The sequence below is a fragment of the Mustela erminea genome, chromosome 6 (genome assembly GCF_009829155.1).
Source record: "Mustela erminea isolate mMusErm1 chromosome 6, mMusErm1.Pri, whole genome shotgun sequence".
Taxonomy (NCBI): Eukaryota; Metazoa; Chordata; class Mammalia; order Carnivora; family Mustelidae; genus Mustela; species Mustela erminea.
The window spans coordinates 49649067-49676841 of record NC_045619.1 but is presented as its reverse complement, the minus strand read 5'-3'; the positions used below and the strand labels follow the sequence as shown (position 1 = coordinate 49676841).

The window sequence follows — 27775 nt, the reverse complement described above, 5'->3', positions numbered from 1 at the left end:
AAAAGCCAAGAATTACGTATTCATTTTTATTACGTAGAGTTATCTCCTGGAGCCGGCAGAAAGGAGGAATGGCTCACCCCTGGAAAAAGTCCCAAAAGCTGCAAAGAGAACCTGGAAAGACTCTGAAAATCTTCCCACTTTCCTTAAAACCATTACTGTTCAATACCCAAATATCTTCTCTCCTTTCAAAGAACAAGAGACTGATCCCAAGCTCTTAATCAAAAGCAAATTATATCAGCCCCTCTTAAAGATACAACTAAAAGGGCTGAGACACGAAGTTAGAGATTTTTGTTTACTCAAAGATCAAAACAGAAGGCATAGCCCAGAGCAAAATGAGGGAGGTGACATCTGGCTTCCTGTCACCTAGCTTTTGTGTGTCCCAGCTCTCATTCTCACAGAGGGTGGTGGAGGCTTCACCCTCTTACTCTCTCACTCCTTCCCCCAACAACCAAGAATCATGATGCTCTCTCCCTATGATGCTTTCTCCCTACTCACTACTAGTTAAGGCCAAACAAAACACCCAGAATCCAGAAAAGAGGTTTGGGTTGTTTTTGTTATTGTCACAACCCCGGGATCATTGACCTGAGCCAAAATCAAGAAGAATCAGACGCTTCATTGACTGAGCCACCCAAGCACCCCCAGAATAGAGTTTCTAGGGGCACCTGGATGGCTCAGGTCAGGATCCCAGGTCCTGGGATCAAGCCCTACATCGGCAGGGGGTGGGGGAGGTGGGGGGAGGGTGGGGGGGTATCCTTGCTCAGTGGGGAGTCTGCTTCTGCCTCTGCCTGCTGCTCCCTCTGCTTGTGCTGTCCATCTGTCTGTCTCTCTGTAAAATAAATAAATAAAATCTTTTTTGAAAAGTCTCTAAAGTCACAAGTCTATTACTATAAGGCTGAGCATGTTATTCCTTAGATACATCTGCAATATCTGCATTTCCAGAAGACATAAAACTTGACGTTAGGGGGGAAAGAAAAAGCAAAGAAGAATCTCTAATGTGGAATTTCAAACAGTGAATAGATAAGCTATTTGGAGGGAATTCAAAGGCATTTCTCAGCCTGAAATGAAACAACTTACTTAGGGCCCACTCCACCCACGGGTAAGACTGACCCTGTGAGAACCCTTTATAATACAGCAATGAGTTTTTAATCTTAAGGGATTTGCCCATAAATTCTGAAGAGTCAACTCTAAAAGAACTAGAAATTTCCCCCAGAGCTATTTCTGTCAGTTCATTCCTGAGGGGTTGTGGGTTGTGGGGGGGGTGGTAGGGCATTTCTTCCACCAGTTAAATATCTCTGCTGAAGGAAACCATGTTGCATTCTTTTAAGAAATGTAATCCAAAAAACTTTTCTCCTAAATTTCACATGCAAATTGCTCCCATCTTGAGAGAACCAGGATTTGTAGATACTAAAGAAGTAAATCAGAATTTAAGCTGCTTGGATTTACCCCTGATCGATCTGGTATTATTCCTCAGGGAAACCACTCAACCATTTTCTTGCTCAGTTCACCTTCTATAGAAAATTAAAGTGATTAAAATTTTTTTTCATACAGATTTTTCTAAGTGGCTGTACATTTCCCTTGAAAATCTTTGAAATAAAAAGCTACTGTGAAAATCTAGTAAAACTGTTGTCATAATCATAATGACTGTAAAATTCCCGTTGATTCCCAGGATGTGTTATGTATCACGACTGCTCTTTATCTCATTCTGCTGTGTGCAAGCTGACACTAGCTACTTCTAATTCTCCTCTAGTGACTGTCATAATGTTTCTGTTTTAGAATTTAAACAGATTCCAATCCAGAGTCATGTAATATACTATTCTGCAGAAAAAATTTTAAAACTCAAAGAATTCAACAACAAAATCTATGCCCTAAAGGCATATTGTTAAACACATTTTGCATTGTATTAATCCCGAAGGAGATACTGAGGTGTTCAGCACCATATAATTCTGGGTACTTAGTATGTGCTAAGTGTTTTCTGTATGTTAGTTCATTTAGTCCTCATAATAACCAAATGAGAAAGAAATCATAATTATCTCCATTTTAACTATTCATAAAACTGAGGCACGGAGGCATTCAGAGACTGGCCTCTATGATCATACAGTTAAATGGCAAAGGCAGGATTTGAACGGAAGTGGACCATCGTCAGGGTCCATGCTCTCAACGCTACTTTAGCTCTGCCAATGGAGAACATCAAACAGCATGGAGGGGACCGAATTTAAAGTCTTGTTTCAGGGGAAAAAATCAAGATGTGTCTAACTACACTGGCAAGAGTGGGCGATTTTATTCTCCAGTTTTTGTTGCTGTTGTTTTTTAATAAGCAAGAAAAACACTGTTGATTCTGCGCCAAGGGACAAAGAGAGGAATAAGGATAAGGATGGGGAGGGAGAAAGTGAGTGACAGAGAAAGACCGAGAACCTACATCAACTTTTGCATGGTTTTGAGGAAGCAGGGAAATCCTGATCACTCTACCGCTTAGATCCCAAATAAGAGAGGAGGAAAGGATGTCTTCTTTGAGACCCTTTTCTTTCTGCTGTGCTGCTCTTCCAACCCCACAGAAAGTCTGTTGCAGGTTGTAGCTTTCCGGTAAGGGCCATTGTGAACGTCATCCTTGTATTTTAGTTCCCTGAAGGGAAAGGGAGGCACCTGCACACATCTGGGTCCAGGACGGCAAACCCTACACTGCGAGCAGGCTGCTGAGGAAGCCAGTGTGAGACTAAGGATTCTTAACACACTGAGGAATCAGTCTCACGTTTCAGTGCACCGTTGTAGCTACATTAAGGGAAAGGGTAAAATGATGTCTCTAGTGGTGGTGGGTCAGTCTGGACTACTCTGTTTGGAGGCTGGGCTCGAACATGTGACCTTTGCACGAGGTGAGGGCTTTGACCGTGATCACCAGCACCATCAAACGCTGGTGGCTGTGAACACTTCAATCACAGCCAAGACAGCCATCAGACCTGCACCACTGAGGGGGTAACTGTGCTCACACTGGCCAGCCTGAGTAGGTGGGCTCCTTAGAAGGTGGACATTCACCTGAAACACAGACAACCAACTTTGCAATTCTAGGATACATATTTTCTTTCTAAAGTGCATCCTTGTGGTGAGGCTGTCTTTACTAAGCTCTTCAGGAAGAAAAGCGGTCCATAGAGAAGACATGCAGGTAGGGGGCAGCTGCCATTTTATTTCCTGATAAGACTGGGGGGAAAAAAAACAACTTGAGCCCCCTCTAGTTGAACTCCCTCTCCCAAAGGAGGTCAGCCTCATAAAAGCTGGGAACTCTTCACCTCCTGTCACAGGAGAAGGGGTAGGAAGGAGTGCAGGATGGTGGTGTGAAGAGCAGGAGCTGCGGTGAGAGGATGTCTCCTCCAAGGCTGCACCACCTTGCGAAAATCCAAGAACAGAATCTCCATGATGGAATCTCATGTGAAGAAACGATGCTGTTGTACCGAATTCACAGGCATCTGGTCTACCCCAGATTCTGAATACTGCCTAACTCTCTGGCAAGGGTTTTTGGTTTACCACTAACTCTTACCTGACTGAATTTCATGCTAATTTTAATAATTTTGAGCCCTGAATTATATTTTTAATTATTTATTTAAATTCAATTTAATTAACATATAGCATATTATTAGTTTCAGAGGTAGAATTTAGTGATTCATCAGATGTGTATAACACCCAGCGCTCATTACATCACACGCTCTCCTAACTGCCTATCGCGCAGGTGCCTCATCCCCCTACCCACCTCCCCTCTAGCAACCCTCAGTTTGTTTCCTAGAATTAAGAGTCTCTCATGGTTTATTTCCCTCTCAGTGTTCATCTTTTTTATCCTGTGCCTCCCCATGTTTATCTGTTTTGTTTCTTAAATTCCACGTATGAGTGAAATCATGTGGTATTTGTCTTTCTCTGACATTTCACTTAGCATAATACCCTCTAGGTTCCATCCATGTCGTTGCAAATGTGAGCCCTGGATTTTAAATCTTTTTTTTTTTTTTTTGAAGACTTTATTTGTTTATTTGACAGACAGAGATCACAAGTAGGCAGAGAGGCAGGCAGAGGAGAGGAGGAAGCAGGCTCCCCGCTGAGCAGAGAGCCCGATGTGGGGCTCGATCCCAGGACCCTGGGATCATGGCTTGAGCCAAAGGCAGAGGATTTAACCCACTGAGCCACCCAGGTGCCCCTGGATTTGAAATCTTACTGTACGTTTATATAAGACATAAAAAATTCTGGTACAACCAAATACAGAGTTTTCTGACCTATGTTCAACATCTTGAGCTATTGGTAAACTCTTTCATCACTTTAAATTAGATTTAAAATATCTTTATTTTTAATTCAAAGCAATGTTCAAACACAAAGTACAAAAACAAACCCTAAACTTAAGGGAATCTATCTAAAACATTTCAAAACACAAACCAATTACACAAAATAAATTTACACGTAAGTATGGAACATAATTAAAGTTTACTTAGAACCACAGTAGCAGGATCCTTCACTATAGGAAATAATGCTTGAGCGGAAATGTAAATTCCCTCATCTTACTTTAAAAGAGGAAAAGGGAAAAACACACCATTATCCTAAACATTTTCAGAATTTTAATTATATTATCCCACTCTTTATGGCATGTAAAATAAGAAGACTAAAAAATTACTAGGCTGTTAAATTTGCATTTACCTAATCAAATTGACATTGTGTTGGACTTTCTGATCTGTTGAATGTAAGTTTTTATCTATTCGATACACAATAACCATTTACTGCAGAAGTGTTTTAATGAAAGTAGCATCTTAAAGGCTTTAAACATATCAGTAAAATCAAAGATGTTTTAGGAGCTCAATAAAATCACAAGTTCTGGTAGTTTTAATTAGATCTATTAAATCCCCATCATTGCTCAGATACAAGTTCCTATTTTCCTATTTAAAAAGGATATTACAAACATATATAAATAATGGCAATTAAATTTTTTGACTATTTTGTTAATTTAAAAATGTTTTTATTGTAAAAATATTGGGACACACTGAAAAGTATTTTTTGAAAAATTCATCCACAATCCAATTACAAAATAACTGTCAATATTTTCATGCACCTTTTTTTTTTCTGTTTATTTTTCATACCATTGAGGTCAATCCATTTATAATTTAATCTTACTTTTTATACCTAACATTTTAAAATGTTATGGAAAATCTCTTTTTAAAAATTATCGGGGGAAGAAATTTTGTTCCCTGCTGTGTCCCTGGCACAGGGTGTCCTGAAGACAGTGGCTGGCATATTATAGGCAACCAATGGTTATTTGTTAAATAAGTTAATCAATAAATAATTTATCCTACCCTTTGCTACCCCTGACTGTAGTGCTACACATTTTGGTTGTTTCCCATTTTTCCCTATTCTGGGTAATGCCACATATCTTGGTACACAAAGATTTTTCAGTATTTAGGATTATTTACTTAAGATCAAATTTCAGGAGCTGATCACTGACTGGGTCAAGGTTTGTATCAACAATTTTCAGACTACTCCTTTCAATACATCGCTTTCTCCAAAGCAGTACCTTTGCAGTGGCTGTTTCAGCACTCTTTGAAAAAGCTGTCCTGCCCTCACCTTGAAAATAGTGAGTGATCTCACGATGGTTTTATGTAGGTCTTTAATTACTAATATTGACTATTTCTCCAAATATATAGCAGACATCTGTGCTTCCTATTCTCTGAGTTGTTAGTCACACCATTTATCAATTTACTCATTCACTCTGTATCTACATATTCTTCCATTCCCTGGGTATGCTTTCCCTTTATTCTTTTTTTGGGGAAAAAGTTGGGTCTGGTAACTCTTTCTTATTAACTTCAAAAATATATTGTCAGGTTCACACACAGACACAGACACACACACACCCAGAGACACACACACACACACAAATTTGATAAGGCTTTTAAACTACGGTTGCTTATAACACAATACATACACACTGTAGAAAAATTAGAAAATATATGCAAAAAGAAAGTAAAGGTCACAGATAGGCACTATTCACAATTTGTTACATACTTTTTCAAATTTTGCTTTATATGATACCATTCTGAAAGAACAAATGTGGAATCATAGGTGCAAACTTTTGTAATTATTTTTTTACTTAACTCTTTCATAAACAACTTTCTACATTATCAAATACCCTTGATGATACTATTAATGCCAACAGAATACTACGGTAAATAAGAACATGGACTTTAGACACATACAGGTGTGAGTTCAAGTGTTGCCTCCAAAATCCTAACTATCCTACAAGACTTAACTTCTTTAAGCCCTTTGCTCATTGGTACAAAGAGGTTAACAATACCTATTTCAGATGAACTCTTGTCTAAATTAAATGAAATAATATAACTTACAAAGCAATTTAATGATATGGTGATAACAGGTACTTAATAAGCACTATCAAATTAACGAGGGATGGATTAAAAGATTACTTTGTTTTAATTTGCATTTCTTTATTTTTGATACTTGAATTTGTACTTTTGCGTGTAATATGCACGTGTGCCTTATGTGTGCGTGCAAGCGCGCATGTATGTATGTGTGTGTTTGTGTATGTCTGAGAGAAACAGAGAGAAAGTGACAGAGAGAGAGAAAGAGTGGTGCTATGACCACCCTTCACATAATTTTCCTGTTTCTATTAGGGTGATTTTTTTCCTTACTGCTTCTCATTCATTCATTCCCTCATTCATTCCTTTATTCAACAATGACTTTAAAAATTATGTGCGCATTTTACGAAGGATAGTAAATTTTTGTCTTTTAATTTGCAAATGTCTTCCTACTTTACTACTTGCCTCTTAATTTTGTTTATAGTAGGTTCTGACGTATAGAAATATTAAATTTTCATGCAACTCACTCTCCTATTTTTTGTAACATGCTCAGAAATTCCTTTTCTACCCTAAGGGGATCCTTTATCATCTGGAGTAGAAAGAGAATAAAGCCCTGTTAAATAAGTCTTGGGCCTGAAAGAAAGAAAAACAAAATAATTGGCTTAATGTAGAACCAGATTTATAAAATGTTCATTTTACACTGTAATTTGTTTTTTAAGGGCAGACCGAACTTACTATATTTGTGTTTCTGGCAACTAGTACAACATATGACACACAGTGAGTTCTCAACAAATGCTGAATTTGCTCATTTAGAGAGAAAAGAGCAATCAGTAAGGGCAAACTCAGTAACCAAACATCAAAATTGAGAAGACAGCTTTTAATCACAGTGACACTGCACAACTACACAGAAAACACCAAGAAAGTTCAAAATGAAATATTTTACAGCACTGATATTCTTCTGTGGTTGAGGAAATAACACTTGCTCTTAACGTTTTTTTCAAGTCCAACGTATCTCTACCTACTGTGTTTGGTAGCCTTTCTCTAAGTATGTTCTGAACTATACCCACCAAGATGCTCCAACAGCAAGTGTCCCACGGTCAATCAAATTTGGCAACCAATGCACACAGCTTTACCCCTTCTCAGCTCACCCCACACCAGAGGCACAATGGACTTTTGCAGAAATAAACACTCTGGGAAATTTCTACAGGTACTAGTTTCCAAAGAATACAAGAGGAAACTAATTTCAGAGTTAGTCTGGGGTACTCAGACAGGAAGAAGGGAACCAGGGAAACATCGGGTTCTATCTAATAAGAAGCTAAAATCAGTATTCTGGGATTCCGGAAGATCCTGGACAACACACACACTTAAAACCTAGGAAAAGACCAAGGACTAGAGGAGACACAAACCAGACAGGAGTCCTTCAGGGATACTGGCAGGACTCAGGCCATGTGGTGGTGTGGCGAAGAAGGAAGCATCATGCAACTGGGACCCTGGAAGAGCCTAAAGATGGAATGAAGGGATCTGGCAGTAATGTCAAGCCCAGTCACCAAGAGCTGGGCTGGACCACAACATGGGGTGGGACTCCTATGGAAGCCAATCATTTGCTTCCCAGGCAGCCTGGTTTTTCAACGTCCTTTACTAGGGATGGGGCCAATACACTCTACAGAGAGATTTTTAAAGACCTCCACTCTAAGGTTTGTCTTCTGTATCTTCTGTGTCTTCTGTGGTAGGAGTTATGCTTGAGCTAAGTTACACCATGCTCCTTATTTATTCCAGTGATGTACTGCATCCATTTAGACTTATACCTTTGCAGCAGATCCCTTACACCTCCCATCCCTACCACAGAGCACCAAGTGAGCAGAGCCCTCAGCACTGATTTCAGTAACAAACCAAGTTCCCCCAGGCAGCGGTTCCCCTGGAAGACTAGACCTGTGCTAGATAATGAACAAAGCAGAATCAGTCAACAGTGGAAAGGCAGGCCCTTCAGAGTAGCTACAAATAATGCAGGGTTGGGGCTAGAAGAGTCCTGAGCTGGCAAAAGGCATTCCCTCAGCTCCCAGGTTAGACTGGACACAACCTCAAGCCAAAGAGCATCTCTGCAGGGGTTTTTTGCTTGGTTTTGTTCTGTATTTATCTGTAAGTCATTAACTGAAGTGTTGAAACAAAATCCAAATCATCCCATCTTTGTAGGTTCCCTACACTGAAAGATAATACTCTGGTTGGTACGCTTATTTTATCGCCTTGGTTTAACATGTATCAAAAGCCTTACACTGAACAAAGCTATTGTTCAAATGAAGTCACCGTCAGGAAGAGAACTGAAAAATTGTGATTCAAGAGCCTGATGTCTCTCTGAACCACCTATCAGCCACAGAATAAACAGAGGCAGGTGATTTTATAATCAATCCTTTTATCCAGATATGTAGAATTCCACAGTGACTTTGGGGCCCTTAAATCTGATTCAGATTAGCCTAGTTAAGTTTCTAGGCTATGTTGATCATTGTTTTTTCAAATATTTGTAACCAATTGTTAACATTAGCAAATATTTATTTTAGCATGAGAAATCTGTGAACATTTGTGAACTCTTCTCCTCCTGAGATACAGGGATCTCCAGACACCCTGGAACCCCCACCTTCTAAAACAATCCCCGGCTAACTGCCTCTCGCACAATAACCTGGAAAGCTCAACTTCTCTTGTATGTGATCTTGCAATTAGTATATTCACCTAGATTTCACATTCTAAATATAGCTGCCATCACAGTTCTATATATAGACGACAGTTACTTCTACATAAACTCTTAAAATCTACTATCACCATGCCAAGTAGGTGTTATTATGGGTCCTTTTACAAAAGAAGAAACTGAGAGGTCATAGAGTTTGCCTAAAACTGAGGAGCCATTCAAGGTGGGAGTTAGCATTTAAATCCATTTCTGATTCTAGAAGCTCACATCTCTAATTATCCTGCAGCAAAATCAAGTTGCCCAAATTGCTTTTCCATAATAGAAAGCATTATTTTGATCACCAAATGTTTTTCCCATATCCGCTGCATACATTCCAAACCTGAAAAGATAAGGAATCCATGGGGGGCCTTTGATTCCTTCAGAGTCTTCCTTAGGTTAAACTCCAGGAGGAGTAGGGGTTTAGATCAATCAGTCAACAAGTGTTTACTGAATACATGAGATTTATCATACCAGGCATTATAAAAAACATCTTGGAGTATCAGAATTTATTGTTATTTTGATATTCCATCATAGGGGGAGAAGGGAGGAAACCAAGCAGATACCTTGGGAATTTAGGAAGAAATAGAGAATGGGTCTTAGAACGACAAGAAGCACTGATGAGCAGTCAAATGACAGTTTACATGAAATAGGAGCCTGGGAAAATATAGTTGTTTAAGAGATGCTTTGGAGGCGGGGGATGGGAGGGACTATTGCATTAAACCAATGGCCTTAATCTAAGTATGATTCATGATTATGCTGAAATTTGAGATTATCTACCATGCAATCAACTGTATCTAAAGAAAAAAATGTAGTTAAGAATGCATGTATATATGAAATGCAGCCTTAGAACAAAGAACAATGCTATATAATAACATTATAAATGTTTTCCTAAAAAATATATAAGCACTCCCTAATAGGGTTGCCATCTAACTATGCAGCCTTTCGGTTTCAGTAGTAAACAAGGAAGTTGATTAAGTACTACTTCCTGTATTTGATAATAAGGAAAAACAAATGGCATAATAAATTATTCAGTTAAAGTCCATTTTTTTATTTCATTCCATCAGAGGGCAATGAATTGGCTTAGGAAAAAACTGAGTAAAATATACTAATCTTCATTTTAGTGGCATGTTATTACACACTAGTAAAACCAACTGGACTCATCTAGGGCCAGAAAGAGGCTGTTAAAAGGATGTTGCCTTCAGTACTTTTTTAAGAATCAAGAACAACAACAACAACAAAAAATAGTATAGATAAGAAAATGTGTAAACTATTCATATTTACTTTAAAAAACCACCTTGTCTTTGGCACAACTTCTTCAAATACCATACATAACAAAAAAGTTTTGCTCTGTTTTGTTTACTTAAAGCAACTGTAAAATATAATTCAGTGGTATGACTTGGAACTAAGTTCTAATATACTCTACTCTAGGTCTATCTCTTTCCCATCATGATTTTTCATAATGACAACCCATTGGTTCCCTTTATTCATTCAAGAAATATTAAGTATCCACCCAGTGCCTGCACGATGGTAGGCAGTATGGACAGTAGGCAGTATGGACACAAATAAGAAGACAACCACACAGGTGATGATACAACAACCATCGTATTTCAAAATATCAAGAAAAAGATTTTCACTGTAAAACATTCCTCTATCATTTCAAGATAGCATTTCAAGATGCTTTAAAACCATCTACTAGGGGCGCCTGGGTGGCTCAGTGGTTTAAGCCTCTGCCTTCGGCTCAGGTCATGATCTCAGGGTCCTGGGATCGAGCCCCACATCGGGCTCTCTGCTCAGCGGGGAGCCTGCTTCCCCCTGCCTCTCTGCCTACTTGTGATCTCTCTCTGTCTATCAAATAGATAAATAAAAAAAATCTTTAATAAAAAAAAACAAACCATCTACTATATCATCAACAGGGGCATATTTAAGCAGAAAATATTTGTAGCCTTAGACATGAAAGGGCACTTTTCAAGGGCCAGCCCACAGATTGCCAATGACAGAAGAGAAGCTCCCTGGTCATCTGCCAGCCACCTTTCTCAGGGTAGGAGTAGTCTCTTTAGGTCTCCAATTCTTCTTCAACTCCACAGCGGAGACCAGGAATAACATGGTACCAAAATGGTTCCTGGTTCTTCTTCCCCTAGAGTCAAAATCCTTACATTCAAACCTAAGCCCTGAAAAGCAATGGAAAATCTCCATGTGAACACAACTACTCTCATCTGAAAATCATTTATCTTGCTGTCAATTCACCAAACCTACTATGAGCCAAGCACTCTTCTGCGTGTTAGGGATACAGCAGTAACCAAACAGACAAAAATCCCTGCCTTCTTATTATTTTTTTTTGCCTTCTTATTATTTAACAATAAACAATAGGAATATACAGTATACAAATAAGTAAGCCCAGTGAATAGTTTGTCATATCATCCTATGGAAAAAATTAAAGCAAGAAAGAGGAGTGTTGAAGAGGTTGCAATTTCAAGTAAGGTAAGTAAGGGAAGGCCTCACTAGGAAAATGACCTTATGCAAAGACTTGAAGAAGGTGAGAGAGGAAGTTGTACAAGCAGAGGGAAGAGCAGGTGCAAAGAAAGACCCTGAGACGGGAACAAACTGGGTGTTTCTAAGGCCAGTGTGACTGCAATAGGTTAAAGGAGGGAGCTGGAACAGGGCAATAAGGACAAATGGGTAACAGAGACTATGCAGAGCCTGGTGATGGAGGGCCTTCTCCCTCGATTCTCACTCTGGGTGAGACAGGGTGCCACGAAAGTTTTTTGAGCAGATCTGACACATTTTGAAAGAATTACTCTGGCTGTTTGGCAGTGACTTGTTAGAAGAACAAAGGACAAGGGGGCAAACAGAAATCCAGTTAGGAGGAAAATGCAATGATCTAGGTAAACACAGGTGATGGTGGCTAACTGAGTTGGACATGGTAGAGGTAGGTGATGATGATCACATTATAGACACGTCCCGTAGGTGGAGTCAACAGGATGTTCTCACACACTAGATGTGAAGTATGAAGAGGTAGAGAAATCCAAGAGATACGTGAGGCTTTGTCGTGAGCAGGCAGCAAGATGGACCTGCCACGTACAAAATGAGCAAAAACCAGAGAGGAGCAGGCTTGAGGGAGCATGTCGGAAGCTTGATTTTGGACATTTTAGGTGTAAGATGCCAGCCTGTGAGACATTCGAATGGAGATGTTGAGAGTCAAGGGAATCTGGAAGCCTGGGGTTAAGAGAAAGGAGTAGGTTGAAGATGCAAATTGGGGAAGTGCCAGCATCATCAATGAGACTGGATAAAAGCACAAAAGAACAGGACGTACAAGGGCCAAATGCTGGTGCACTCCACTATTTGGACATCAAGGACCTGAGGGAAAAAAACAGTAAAAGAGACCAAAAAGGAGGAGCTAAGGAGGGAAGAGGAAAAGTAGGACAATGTGAAAGTCCAACAACCCCGTGAATAAAGTGTTTCCAGAACGGGAGTAGTTCATTATCTCAGATTCTGCCCACTGGCCCAGTGATACGTGATTGAGAATGGACTACTAGATGTAACAACATGGAGGTCATTGCTTATCTTGGTAGAAGACGGCGTAGGGCACAAAAACTGGCTTGGACTTGGTTCAAGAGAGAATAAAGAACTATTACAGAGTGAAAATAGGGACATCTCTCAAGGGATTTTGCTATTAAGAGGAGGAGAAAATTGTAGTGGTAACTGGAGGGACTGAGAGGGAAAAGAACATTATGGATCTATGCAGAGTGACAATAATCCGGCAGAGGGGGACACCGATGACACTGGAGAGAGGGGAGGATATGCTGGAGCCATGTCCTGGAGAAGGAATGGGATCCTGAGCACCAGGAGAGCCCTGGCCTTGCATAGGAGCAGAGAGTTCGACCACAGTAACAGGAGTGAAGACGGAATATATGAGCAGAGACACAGACAGAAATTCTCTTCTAATTGCTTCTATTTTCTACGTGAAATGGGAATAGGAAGCAAAGTTTTCAGCAGAGGGTGAGAATAGAAGAGGAGGTGTTGAAGGCTCGAGGAAACAGGGAAGAGTGGGAGGCATTAGTCATCTAGGAGGGCAGCAGCATGAATGAACTGACCAAGAAAGTGCAGCCTGATAAGCCGGCAGCGCGATCAGTGATTCCACTGGGGATCAGTGATTCCAAAACTCAAGAGAAACCAGTCAGCTTGACGCAATGCTTCTCTCCAACCACATTAATTGGCACAGGAAGAAACCAGAGTGGTAGCAAGTGGAGTTCAACCAGGAGGAGCTCTACAAAATGAGAGAGGGATGAGGAAACGAAGAATCCACCTAAGAGACTGCTTATATGATGGAAGAGGAATTTAAGTTAGATAGAAGGTAGACGAAGACACGGGAAGCACGTGGCCAGTACGTCTAAGGAGGGGAGAGTCAACAGGTTTTGGGCTCTCCTGGGACTGAAGGTCACTGGAGTTCAGGGTAACAGGAAGACAGGTGCCATGTGGACAGCAGAAGGCCTGAAAATGAGGTAAAGGGGGGCGGCAGTCACAGTTCATGACACATTTCAGGGCAGCTAGTCTCCAACATACTGGTCTCAGGATGGCTTTACATTCTGAGAAATGAGTGAGGGTCCCAAAAAGTTACTGGTTACGCGAGTTATGTCCACTTGTACTTACCTATCACTATGAAAACAGGAAAGTTTTAAACACAAGAGTATGCAAGCATGCATTCCAGGCGGCTTCTGGAAAAGAACACTGTACACTCCCAAGACAAGGAAACTAAAAAGGTAAACAACGTCTTCGTATTATCATGGAAACAGACCTCACAGACCATCTAAAAGTGTCTTCCAGACCCCAGAGGCCACTGGACCTCATTCTGGTAACAGCGAGGGCCACTGAAGATGTGGTCCCAGGAACAGGAAACGGAGGTACCGTGGTGGCTACAACCCCTGAAAGAGAGAAAGACACAGGACGGAGAAACCAAGAAACCAGAGGGATGATTTATAGGAATAGTGAACTCACAAGAACGGTGACAGAAAGAGTATGGTACAAGTGGCAGAGAGCCAGGAGGGAAATCGGCCACACACGGCAGGGAAGTGCCAAGAGAGGGGAGAAGCGGCTTGTAGAGGGCAAGGGCATGAGATTCAAAAGGAGGCATTTTCTGAAAGGGGGGGGAAGGACAACAGCTGGGAAATAGCAAAGAAGAACAAAAAAGACCTCCTATCCTCCTCCAGCAGAAGGTGAAAGAATACAAAGGAAGAAATGCCCTGACGGCAAGCCACAGGTCAGACCCAGCAAGTGAAGGGGAAGTTCACGGAGGAGACTGAGGATATAAAGGGTTTTGCTGATGATAAACAAGGAGTTCCAGAGTGTGCAATAGAACAGGAGGTAAGGGATCCAAAAAGGGGCCACAGAGCATCTGTTCCACTTACTACTGCCATGTCACAAATGACCCTGAAACTTAGCTGCTTTTTAAGAACCATTTAATTATGCTAATAGCGTCTGTAGGTCTGGAATTCGGACACGACACAGAGAGAATGGCCTGTATCGATTCCATGATGGTCTGGGGCCCCCGCAAGGAAGATTTGAAGGCCAGAGCACTTAACGACTGTGGGCTCAAATTTTCCAAAGGTTCATTTATGCACCTGTCCAGGGCCTACGCTGGGAAGACTGAGGACCAGGACTGCCAGCCAGAGCACCTACATGTGCCCTCTACAACAGAACCCACTTGCTCGTCAGAAGCAGGAGAGCCAGCCGGTAGCTCAGGGCTCCAAACATAAGTGTTCCAGCCAACAAGGCGGCAGCTGCATTGTCTGCTGAACCCCAGCCTCAGCAGGCACATGGCATCCAGTCGAGGAGACCCTGTTGGTTAAAGCAGCCACACACCTGCCCAGATGCAAATGTAGGGGACACAGATACTCAGTGGGAAACCTGTCAAACACCTGGGAGGCTGTATTTTAAACCATCTTCGAAGTACATCTTCTGTCCCAAAGGAGCAGTTTCCAGACGCTGAAGGAGGAAATGTACAGGAACGTGATATAAACCATGGACTCATTTTCTCTTCCTATGTGTTGTGGACTGAATATTTGTGTCCCTATGTTGAAGCCCTTACGCCCAGCAGGGCTATACCTGGAGACAGGACTCGAAGGAAGTAATTAAGGTTAAATGGCATCATGAGAGTGGGGTCCCAGTCCCACAGGATTAGTGTCCCTATATGAAGACAGTCTTCTCCACCCCTTCCACCTCCACACTCATGCATACTCCAAGGAAAGGCTATGTGAGCACACATGGTGAGAAGACACTGTTGGCAACCCAAGGACAGAATTGCCACCGGAAACTGACATGACACCTTGATCAAGGACTTCCAGCCTCCAGAACAGTGAGAAAATAAATTTCTCTTGTTTAAGCCACTCAGTCTGTGGTATTTTATGAGATCCCAAGAAGACTAGGACACCGTCCCCCTTCCTTTTTCAGTATGATGTGTAGAGACTGAAAGGGTAGGGTTTTGAGTAAATGAAGTCATTGAATGGAGAACCTGGGTCACACCCAATAATATTATGTACTGTTGATGAGAAAACAAAACTACTCTTCATTTTACACACACACGCATCATATCAGTTCAAGTTCACGAACAAAGCCAGATGAGATGCTTTCTCAACAGATACAGCAACCCTACAGGTGTCTGATTCTAGTCTGGCAAATTTTCATTCTCCTAACTAAAATTATAAGGGGGGGGGGCGCCTGGGTGGCTGAGTGGTTTGGGCTGCTGCCTTCGGCTCGGGTCATGATCTCAGGGTCCTGGGATCGAGCCCCGCATTGGGCTCCCTGCTCCGCAGGAAGCCTGCTTCCCTCTCTCTCTCTCTCTCTCTCTCTGCCTGCCTCTCTGCCTACTTGTGATCTCTGTCTGTCAAATAAATAAGTAAAATCTTTAAAAAATAAATAAATAAAATAAAATAAAATTATAGGGGGGAAAAAAGTGAAACATTAACAAAAAAACTAAATTTACATTGCCTTGTTCAAGGTTTTCATTTAATAAAAATGTGCTCTGCACATACTAGAAAATTATACATTTAAAAAGAAACCCTTGAATTCATCTGAGAAATCTAATTTTAGATGCCATTCACTTTTGGTCAACAATCTTGACACTTCTGAAGTGGGCAGGGTAGAAATCCTTCTGACTGTCGAAGTGTGACTTCACAAGCATAGTAGCATACTCTGCTCAGTCTTTGTCATGGAATTTATGAATATCAGTAGTAAGAGTTATAAATACTTGGTGCTAGAAGATATCAAGAAGGAAAATTATTCACAGATTATATATCCCAATAAAATAAACAAACCAATAAATACTACTGTGTTATCTGAATATTCACCTATGTTATTTCCTACCATTTTATTGTTGTTTAATGTACTAACACATAAAATCTATCTTCCTTAACTTTTTCTCAAGTGATGAACTGTACCAAAAAACCACACAGACTGCTTATTTATGCTGTCAAACTCTGTATCCAATTTGCATATTGTCTGTTATATTCGACAACTGTGAAAACAAAATGAACACTTAGTAAAATAATGATTCTAACATCAATTCACACAAGAAGTCTTAGGAATATAGGGATCTCTTTTAAACATCTTTACTCAAAATACAAGGTAAACCTTTAAAACACATCAGTATCTAACAGTTAATGCACGTTGCAGTTATGCAGTCGTGAGAAGAAATATGTCAGTTCTCATGGTCACACATTTGCTGATGCAACACAACATAAAGGACGGATCTCTAGTAAATAGTAATAGTAAAGCTATTAAGCTATTAAGTGAGAGAGGTGTGCATACCAGGGAGACCAATAGAAGGTACTGGTCAAAATGACTCTCCAGCTTCAAGCTACATCACCTCTGGGTTGCTTTGTTTCTTTTCTCTGTGACATTCAGATCTTAGGGAAAGACACCCATCTGAAATGGGAATAGGACTCTTCCCTGTAATCAATCACTCACTCACCCTTCTGACTCTTGTCCCTTCTAGTTTTAAGTTTTCAAGTCACTGAAGCCACTCCAGACAGCTGGTACAGCAGAAAATGGGGCGGGGGGGGGGGGGGACACACAGGAAGGGGCAGGGGAACAAATGATCATATATAAGTGTCCAATACCTGCAAGGGCTCCACACTCCCTGACAAGTACAACAAGTACAAATGGAAAGAATATCTAACACCTGTGGAGTTTTGCAGGTGTTGGTGCAGATTTTGACCAATGACCCTCATCAATGGTTATTTGGCACAGGCAGCACTCAACACACTTAGCATCAGAACAATACAATGGTGGTATCCACAGAAGATGCTGTAGGACAGAGGCAGATGAGGGTGCCTCCCGAGATCCCACAAACTCCATCATGATTCAAGGAAAAGAGTTAAGTGCTTACTGGCTCCCAGGAGGGACGCAGAAATCCTTGCAGGACTGGTACCTAGAAAAGGCCTAGTTTTGACAAGAAGGTCACAGGCTACAAGGATCTCACAAGTAGAGACAATGGCAAGGTCCAGGAAGTCCAAATCAGCTGCCAGGATGACATTCAAAGACGAAACAGGAACAGTCTCATTTCAGTGGAGACCAGGGCACAACGCCCGGTCACTAAGCATGCCAAGTCTAGAGCAGTGGACGCAGTGAGGGTCACACAATGAATAAAGAGAAGGAGGGAAGAGAAAACCCTTGAGAAATGAGAGCAATGACCAAAGAGTTTTTAAACTGAAGACTTATTAATTAATAAGACCAGATGTCTTCCATCTTCAATATAAATGGGATCTCAAAGGAAAGGTGGGAGCCACTAGAGAAAATAAATGGTTTCATTTGTATATCTTAAAACTAGTATGCACATTTTAACACACACCTCTCTTCCATCCTTCTGAACCTTCTTTCCTACCCCCAACTACATAAACATATTTAAAACCGGTACTCTTCAAAGAATGGTCTGTGGTGAGTGTCAATCAGGAAACTGTTTATTACTTGTCCATGGTTACATAAATACTGAAAATGAAGACAGGTGTTCAGAAATTCATATAGGAAGATGGGATTGCCCCAACATCCAAGTCTAGGATTAATGAGCTCATTTGTCTATAAACGGGGTAGGGACAAATACAGGTGTGGCCAGACTCAGATGACTCCGGTGAGACACGGTACACTCACTGGGCTATATAGGACCACATATCAGACTGGGATAAAAAAGAGCCCTTCACCAGGTGTAGTGTAAGAAGCACTAATGTAGGGAGTGCCTGGATGGCTCAGGGGAATCAGCTCACGTCGTGATCTCAGGGTCATGAGATTAGCTCTGTCCGTTTCCCCCTCTGCCCTTCCACCCACTTGCATGTAGGCACTCTCTCTCTCTCAAATAAACAAATAAATCTTAAAAAAAGAAGAAGGAGAAGCAGCAGCAGCAGCACTAAGGTAGATCAGCACGCAGCCTAACATTGCTACTAACTGCATTGCCAATACTGGGTTTTGTATTTAGGATTACTTTGATGCAAAACAGACCAGTAAGAATGGAGGACTTCACATGTAAATGATGTGTTCATGCCCAGGAAAGACCAAGTGACAACAGATTGTTAAAACCAAGGTTCCAAAGGAGTTCAGCCAGGAAAAAAAGAAAAAAAGAAAAAAAAAAGTGACAATATAACTTTCCAAAGCAACACGTGACAATTTGCTTTCCACAGCGGCAAGGACCACATTCACACTCCAAGAGCGAATTTAGTTTCAGGCAAATAATATCCAGTCACATAAAAATAAATGTCATTAATTTGAAAGTTATTGATTTTTCACTAGTTTTTTTTGTATTTCATCTGTAAAATCTGTTTTGGTTCTGTGGTTGTACCAGAGCAATAAGCATCAGGAGTTTAGGCCCAGTTTTATGTTAGTACATATTTAAGTGGCAAAATAAAAATGAACTCAGCAGTAAAGATCTGCAAGACATTTTTTTCTCCAGTAAAAAGGTTCTATACATGATTTCAATGTGAGAAGTAATGGTCCCTTGGACACTGGGTTGAGATCAGAAGCTGGGACTGGAGGGAGGCAGAAACTCAACAACAGGGCACAGGTGGCCTGGTCCACCTGGAGTCTGAGCCGGATTATCAGGGAAGAGGCTGTCTGGACTGTGCAGCTTTGTAGGTGTTGTCATTTAGTTGCATCATTTGAGTTGTTTTGTAACAAATGGAAGCCTAATGGAGAAACCTCATAACAGCCGAACTTCATTTTGGAAGACTGAATTAAGATTTTTTTAAAGATACTTTTTTAAGTAATCTCTATATCCAACTTGGGGCTCGAATTTCCAACCCAAAGATCAAAAGTCATATACTCTACCAACTAAGCCAACAAGGTGCCCTGAAAATTAGATTTTTACTTTTTACTTCTCCCCTTTGTAATATAACAGCTTTTACCCCATAACATAACCCCAGGGGGTCAGTATGCCAAGAATCATCCTAGTTTCACAGATGAGAAAAAGGAGGTTCAGAGGGGAGTCTGTGGCTCGGCCAAACAACCAGGAATATGGCTAAGAGAGGACCTGAACCCCAGTTTTCTAATTTTGAGTCCCGTATAAGAAGCATTTTTAAACTTAATTCACAGAGTACTTAGCTGTTTTCAGAAAACAATAATATTAAAAACTCCACCCAATTCTATTATGAGGGGAAAAAAAGTGGTAGTCACATGACTACCACTTTTCTCTTTTAATTAAAAAAATTAAAATTCCATATTAGTTATAGAAGGTTAATGCATAGAATTATTTGTCCTTTAGAATTAGACAGTATATGAATTTTACATAATTAAAAAAAAAAAAAACTAGTGCACATTAAGCTACCACCATGGTCCAATCACTTTAGTGGCCCTCTATTTTCACATTGTTCTATCAGATGATGTTTACATTTTATCCCCTACATAAAATTGGTGAAGACAAAATAAAGGCAATATGAGGTAGAAAGAATACCAGTCTCTATATCAAGGCACTGGGATTAATGATACGACTCTGACTCTAACTGCGACCTAAAGCAGAGACCTACATGGCCCCTCACCACCACCACCACCCCTTCTACCCCCTGCCGCCATGTTTCCCACATTCACCTGTGTACCAAGTCCTCCTCCTGAGGACATCCGCATGGCCTGAAACAGGGCATAGCCTCCCGGTGACCCCACCCCTCCAGTGCTTCCCTTTTTGAATATTTTCTCCTTGCCTCTAGGGTGACCCTTCCAAGATATAAATCTGATCCCTTCACTTTTTTATCAGAAAACCTTCATTTAACCCAACGCCTGATGGAGAAAATGGGAACTCTTCAATCTGACATATGAAGTCCTTCCAAACTGGCCCTCTCTGATCTCTTCTTCTCCACCTAGCCTCCCCACCTCATGGGGAAATGCATATTCATATCCTACATTCCATACGTATGGTCCTATTCTACACCTCAGCCCCTTAAGAAACCAACAGTGGTTCCTGGCATATTTTATTCTACAATGCTTTGGAGTACACCACGCCCATTGCCTGAAATTTCTACCCTCCCCTCCCCGCCTAACCTTCTAAGTTCCTCTCCTTCCTTCAAGTCTTTTAACACTTCCTCTGTACCACCTCCTCAGACAGGTAATCCCTCTTCTCTGCTCCCCCGGCACTAATCTTTACAGAAGAGAGGCTGTACTGAGTTATTTGTCAGATCCATGACTCTCTAACTGTACAGAATAATAATCTCCTTGAACATGGGAACCATGATTTTCTCATCCCCAGTACCCAACATGGCAGTTAGTGGTTAATAAAAGTTTGCTGAATGTATGAAAAAAGTGGCTTTAAGAGTTTCTTCATCTTCATGTCAGCCAGACTAGAACGTATCAATGACCTCGCCTCCATATCATTCTGTGTTTTAGTACGGCTTTTCACAAAACACTCGATTTTTTTTTTACTGGTTTATGAAGTTTTTAAAGAATAAAAATTCAGGGCACCTGGGTGGCTCAGTGGGTTAAGCCGCTGCCTTCGGCTCAGGTCATGATCTCAGGGTCCTGGGATCGAGTCCCGCATCGGGCTCTCTGCTCAGCGGGGAGCCTGCTTCCTCCTCTCTCTCTGCCTGCCTCTCTGCCTACTTGTGATCTCTGTCTGTCAGATAAATAAATAAAATCTTTAAAAAAAAAAAAAAGAATAAAAATTCATCATTTCATCAGCAGGACACCTTGAGGCATTAAGTTTACAGATCTATATCAAGATGTCATAAAAATAATGAGTTGCTCTTACCGAGCCCGGAACTATATCAAAGATACTGTCATAAATTCCACATTTGTTAATTTCATTGAATCCTCCCGTGAGGCCGACGAGATTTGTCCTCATCTTCAAGAAGAGAATACAAGGGCTTAGAGGACTTAAGAGACCAGAGAGCTAGGGAGTGCTGAAGGGATTTAAACCCACTGTTGCTTGACTTCCAGTACCTTGTCCACTACGGTGCTGGGTGGAGCTAAGGAACCCAGCTGGGATACTAACCCCGTCTTCACATTATTTTCAACACCTGATTTGCTGCCTAAAGTTTAATCACTGTCGAAATGAGAGGCAGTAAGAAAGTCAATCAGGTGCATTTTAATTGGCAAATATATTTAAAGAACATTAACATTCCCATAAAACTGACTGTACCCTTTGGTCACTGACATGCCTAAACAAGTAGGTTTCTTGACTAAGGAAATTCGTATTGGTAGGTGTTTATATTTATATTTAGACAAACTTTGAATTTATAAAGAAATACAATTTATGTTTTTAAAGATTTTATTTATTTGATAGAGAAAGACACAGGGAGAGAGGGAACGCAAGCAGGGGGAGTGGGAGAGGGAGAAGAAGGCTTCCTGCCCAGCAGGGATCATGAAGCCTGGGATCATGACCTGAGCCGAAGGCAGATGCTTAACCAATGAGCCACCCAGGCCCCCCAACAAATAAACTTTAAAACTTCAAATAAACTTCAAACCCAGCTTTTGCTTTTGCATTTGAATGTTGTTCTGTTAGACATGTTACTTTGTATCACTATTACTATTGTATTTTATATTACTAAACTACAATTATAATTTAACTGAAAATAAGCTGATCGGATCCTAAGTGCCTTAAGGCATCAGCCATCCTGCAACATTTAATATAACAGTTTTTAAAACAATGATATTCAATTCTCAATATCCTTTACCAGCTTAAGTTGATACTTCTTTTTCTTGGTGAAAAAAACCAATCAGGTTACTGCAGAAGAAAGTATTATCTGAAGTCCCTTTGTTTGGCTACTGAGCCTTCTGATAGCTAGGCTGAGAGTTCGGATGGATGGCTTTAATTAAATAAAATGTTGGCAAAAAAGCAAATGCACAATGGCTATTAACAATACAGTAGTTTCCCAGTTTGTCACAGGGAGGAAAAATAACTAATTCTTGGTAATTCTTGCCTTCATGGCAAATACTCTTTGGAAAGAAGGAAAACTATGGAATTATCAAATCTTTGGTGGAAGAGCCATTCTCTTAAATGATAATCTTTAAGTGTAGTCAAATAATTCTCCTCAAAAATATGTTGATACCTTAATCCTTATTGTTAGAGTTAATAAACCTAGCTGGTCAGTTTGTCAAAAGCCCAAAATATACTTTGGAAGTTTTGTCTCACTATATGTAACTAAAAACCCTTTTGATGAATTCTTGATGAAAGATTTAGTGTCAGTTTATTTGGTCTAAAAAAATGCATGTTTTATCTGTGTGTGTATCTGTAGATAATTATGCTAAAAATTTCATCTCAAGAAATGTAACTTAACTTCTTTTTTTGCATTATTTCTTTAGAAACTGGTGCCCTGAGTCATGGATTTTTAACTTTAAGCATTCTTTTTTTTTTTTTTTTCCCCATTCTGTGAGCATCAGTTGCTTCATCTGTCAGGGGAAATAATAATACCTACCTTACAGGCATGTGGTAAGATTTATACCAAATAATGCATGTGAAGTGTCCAACACCATGCCCAACGCATAGCTGACTTCCCATGCATTTTGACTTCTTGACTCTTTTCCCCACAGCACTCCCCAGTCAAATGTCAAATTTCAAACTGAAATTTTTGATAAGTAGGTTGTATAGAATAGAGACCAGATCTCCTTGAGGTGCAGAAAATGAAATGAACCAAAGATATAATAAAAGCACACTACTTAAACCACCTGTGCTTTCTCATAGGTACTTCATAAAAACTAAATTCTTTGTATCTACAGAGATCCAAATATTCTCAGTTAACAGAACGGAAGCAAAACCCCAGACATGATAATTTCTGCAGAAGTCCAAAGGGAAGTTCTCAAGTTTACTTGTATGCCTCCAAAACTCAAGAACAGAAACACGAAGAGAAAGAGAGCTATACAAAATGCATACATTTTCCCCTGACGAATACACACACACACACACACACACACACACACAATTTACTAACCAAAGCCACAGAAATCAGAAGGGAAACTACAAGGCAAAGGAAGCATCCTTAATTACTGAGACTTTCCTTAACAGCTGTATTTCTATTACACATGATAAACTAATAAGCAGATTAAAACAACTAATACATTACTTAATTTAATTCGAGTGGTATATTAAACAGTTTTCAGAATCATTTCTCTTCTCCTAAAACATTTACCCAGAAGCGCATTAGGTGACTTTTCAATGGATTGGGTTTATCAGCTCCAGCAGAAAGGGGTGGGGGGCAGATAAAAGTGTCCTGAATTTTAATAGTATGTCATTGTATGTGGGTGAATCTTAATAGGTCATTGTGGAAGTGACTGCATTAACTGCAACAACCTATCTGTTACAGTTGCTCTGCTCAGCACTGCAGGCAGTAGCAACAGTTCACTCAATATGATCTTGACAGAAGCCTTCGAGATGAACCCAAGTTATGAACGGTGTGTAGGTATGGGAAGAAATGATACAACTCTCTCTTTGTATGCGATAATACCAAGAAAGCAGTTTCCCTAAATCTTTGCGTTGAGATTAACATTTTTTTTAAAAGAATAATGCTAAGAAATACTTGTTCAAATATGTGGTCCTTAATGAAGCTAGCAGTCTGTATTAATTTGCATTAAGTTTCAGGAAGAGATTTAGCTAAACAAAATCTACATGAAAAAATGTTATGCTAGAGTAGTCTCCATAATGGGTTTTAGAATGTTTAAATGGAAATTGCAGTTGGGGGTGGGGGGAGGATGTGGAAAAAAGCAATGGTTGTATGAGCACAACCAACCTTAGAATTTAATAATATTTGAAATTGGCATTTTGGCCAATGTTATCCCCAGACAAAATTTAAAACTTACTTATTCCCTCTATGTTCATTACTTTCCTGACCAACCTGGTAGTTCAATATTTTTGTTTATATTTAACAAGAACTAATTCAAAACTGTTTGAATCATTTAAAGTTATAAATTCCAAGGGGAAAAAAAAAGCTAAATACAAGCTGATTACAAATGCAAATAGCAAACACTGCTCATTACAATAATATTCACCAAAAAAAATTAGCCAATTACAAGAAGTGTCCTTTGACATATGCATTAAAAATCAAGCAGGCAGCTCAGTTAATTTAAAAATGTGTGTTTCTATGTGCACACACACACACACACACACACACAACCAAAACACAAACAGCAGGTAGGAGATTTTAAAAGAAACAAACCACATATATTTGTACATTCCCAATAGATCAGGACCTCAAAAAGAAATGTGACAATCAAATTGGAAACAATACTAATTAGAAAAGCATCACATGATATAAGCAAGAAGAAATCCTTAAGGTGTAAAAAGACACCAAGTAACAAACATCCCTGCTTCTCCTATTGTTAAAGATAAAGTAGAATACCCAATTTCTGACTCAGATTTTTATGTTCTGGAGGAAATTCAGTCTTATCTCCACCAAGCAGATTAGGTGATCATCTTTCAAAGTTACATATACTTCTAAAAGACGTACAAGTACATTTTGTTGCAACCTCAAAATCTACCCATTTCAGCATTCAGATAAAACTTGTTGGCAGAACTGCAATTTTTTTTAGCAAACAGATCCATTTAGCACCAAGTTCATTGTGACATTTAGTTGATAGGACAGACACTCCATGCTTGACAGCTTTCATTTAGTGCTTTTACCTGGTTATAAATTATTGGTACCACCATTTGCAGCTTTAAAGATATGATTTACTAAAGGGAAAAGCAGGGGCATTTCTAAAGCAAGGGTGCCTTTTGAGTGGGTAAACATAAGGTCACCTGCCAGAAAGAGTGCTAGAAAATGAATTCACATATCTTATAAGGAAGTGGTTAAAAAGGGATGAATTCCCTGAGTCATTAAACAGGATATAAACCAAAGACAGGTTGTGCCACCTAGAGAAAAACTGGAAATCAGTACATTGGCTCTTCAGCAGTAAGCATTATTTCAAAAGCCTGAAACTTTTGGCATGCCCAGTAACCAAACCACCCTCCATATCAGCCCATCAAGCTGCTGAAATTTAAGCTCTGCCTTCTCCACACACCAGATTTGCCGCCTCCTGCTTTCCTCACTCACCCACCCACACAGCACCATTTAACCTCAGCACCGACTGTTGCCACAGCCCATGCGGACCCAGCATCCTGAAACACATCCAATTCTAAAGCGTTTTCCTCGAAGCCAGGGCCGGCAGGGGTGGGAGGAGCAGGGGAATAAAGCCTGACGGACCTTGCCAGCCAGGGTCCCTCTGGATGCTAGCCCAGACACGGCGCACACCTCTTTGGCCCAGGGATGGGGGCGGGGGGGGGGGGTAATAGGAAATTCTGGTGCACTCGGTACATCATATCCAGGTTACCGAGCTGAACTCCCTGGCCAACCTCTGCACAATCCAAACAGCATGGAATGACCTCAACAGAATTAAGCCTTTTAAGTGCAAAGGGCCTTCAACTTTCCTCTCCTCGACTCACTGAGAAGCAACGTGCCCAGCACACTTTGTCAGGCAGAAGCACAAAAGGTCTACAAGCAACCTGGCACGCACAGCCGCCTTTACAAAAGAAAATAGACAGTAATTATGAAAAGCCCGCAGTCCTGCGGTATTAACTTGACAGCGGGCACTGCGCTAGGGCATAACTCATCTCCTAGGCATCACTCCCGGCCCTAGACCCTCAGTCTAGGGACAGCATTCCCCTCCTCCCCTCCCCCTCCAGAGACCTGCGGCAGCGCCCACTTCCCGCCCCCAAGCTCTTCCTCCTCCTGCTCCTCCTCCTCACTCAATCTCCAGCAACTTTGGGCACCGTAGCACCATCGAAGCCCAGCCAGAGGCGGGGACACCGCGAAGGCGGCCGCGGGAGAAGGAAAGTTTGAAAAGTCACTTAAAACACTGCAGGACTCCCCGCCCCCCCAGCACCCACCCCATAGACAGGCGCGCGGGGCTCCACGTGCGAGCGGGCCCTGGAGAAGCTAGAGTAACCCCTACGTGCTCCACCCCCCCTCCCCCTGCAAAATCTTTCCCCAGGCGAAAAGTTCCCTGCTGCTGCCCCCTCCCTCTTTCCCCTTCTTCCCTCCCCCCACCCCCTCCCCACCAAAGAAATCTCATCCAGTTCGCAAGGCGCCGCCTCTCTCCGCCCGCGGCCCGGGAGGGCGCGGCGCCCCTCCCCCGTCGGCCGGTGGACAGGTCGGGGGGAGCTGGGGGAGAGGGAGGCACCGGGGGCGGCCCCTGGCCCGGACCCCCCTTCCCTGCCTTCCCCCGCCCCGTCGCCTCACTCACCTCTCTCCTGCTCTTCCGCCTGCAAGCAGATGGGGATATTCTTCTTCCAGCCCGGCATGGTGTCTGCGCCCTGCGCTCGCTCTCGGGCTCGCTCTTCCTCGCTCGCTCGCCCCCTCTCTCCGGGGCTCGCCGCGCCTCCCCGCTCGCCCTCTCGGGCCGGCCGCGGCGCGCTCGGGGCTGCTCAGCGGGGCTGGGGCGCCGAGGCGGCTCCCGGGCACATCGAGGCGGCGCCGCGCGCCCCGCGCTCGCCTCAAACTCGCCGGCGGCTCCCGGTGGCGGCGGCCGGGCCAGGCGGGCCGGGCCGGGCCGGGCTGCCTGGGCTGCAGCAGCGGCCGCCGCGGCGTGGACGACAGGCCGTGCGGGGCCGGGGGCGGGGGCCGCGTGCAGGCCGAGAGCTGGGGACTGCGGAGCCCCCCCGGGAGGTGGGCGCCGGCGGGAGGAGTGGGCTCGCGCCGCCGCCTCCTGCCCCTCCTCCTTCTTCTTCTTCCCCTTCCTTGTCTCTCCGCCGCCAGCAGGTGGGACTCGTAGCAGCCGCCGCCGCCGCCGCCTCACAAAGCTCCGCGGGCGGCAGGACTGAGGCTGCGGGCTCCCCGGGCGCCTCTCGGCGGAGCCTCCCCCGAGACGCGCGCGAGGCTGAGCGGGCACGGAGGGGGCGCGCGCGCTCACACCCTCCGCGCCCCGGGCGGCCGGCCTGCGAGGCGCGCCCGGCCCGCCAGGTACCGAGCTGGCACCGAGCCGCGGGTGCGGAGCCCACGCCGCTCCGCTGCGGCCGCCACTCCTCCCTCCCAAAACCCCAACCCGCGGCTCCGGCGGCTTAGGCGACGACCTCGATGAAGTAGGGGGCAGTGTCCTTCCCTCTAGTCCCTCCTCCTCCTCGCCGCTCTCCCCCGCCCTGGCCGTCGCCCCCTCCCCCGAGTGGAGACTTCGCAGCCACGGATTCGCTAACTTCGCCCTCAACTAAGGGAAATAGCAACTTTCGGGATGGCCAGCGCCGGTTCCAGAAATACGTCTTCTGGTGGAGTGGGAAGGGCGTGAGTGGAGAACCTCTTTTGTTTTC

General features: G+C 42.4%; 1 protein-coding gene across 2 annotated transcripts in view; it reads right to left on the bottom strand.

Annotated features, from left to right (window-relative positions):
- The window catches only part of GRIP1 (glutamate receptor interacting protein 1), a 678373-nt gene extending 651502 nt beyond the window's left edge, over nucleotides 1-26871 (bottom strand). For both annotated transcript variants that reach the window (XM_032347119.1, XM_032347122.1), the window contains exon 1: nucleotides 26719-26871. In XM_032347119.1, the coding sequence (XP_032203010.1) occupies nucleotides 26719-26776 (58 nt within the window). In that variant the 5' untranslated portion in view covers nucleotides 26777-26871. The remainder of the gene's footprint in view (nucleotides 1-26718) is intronic.
- Between the last annotated feature and the right edge of the window lie 904 nt (nucleotides 26872-27775).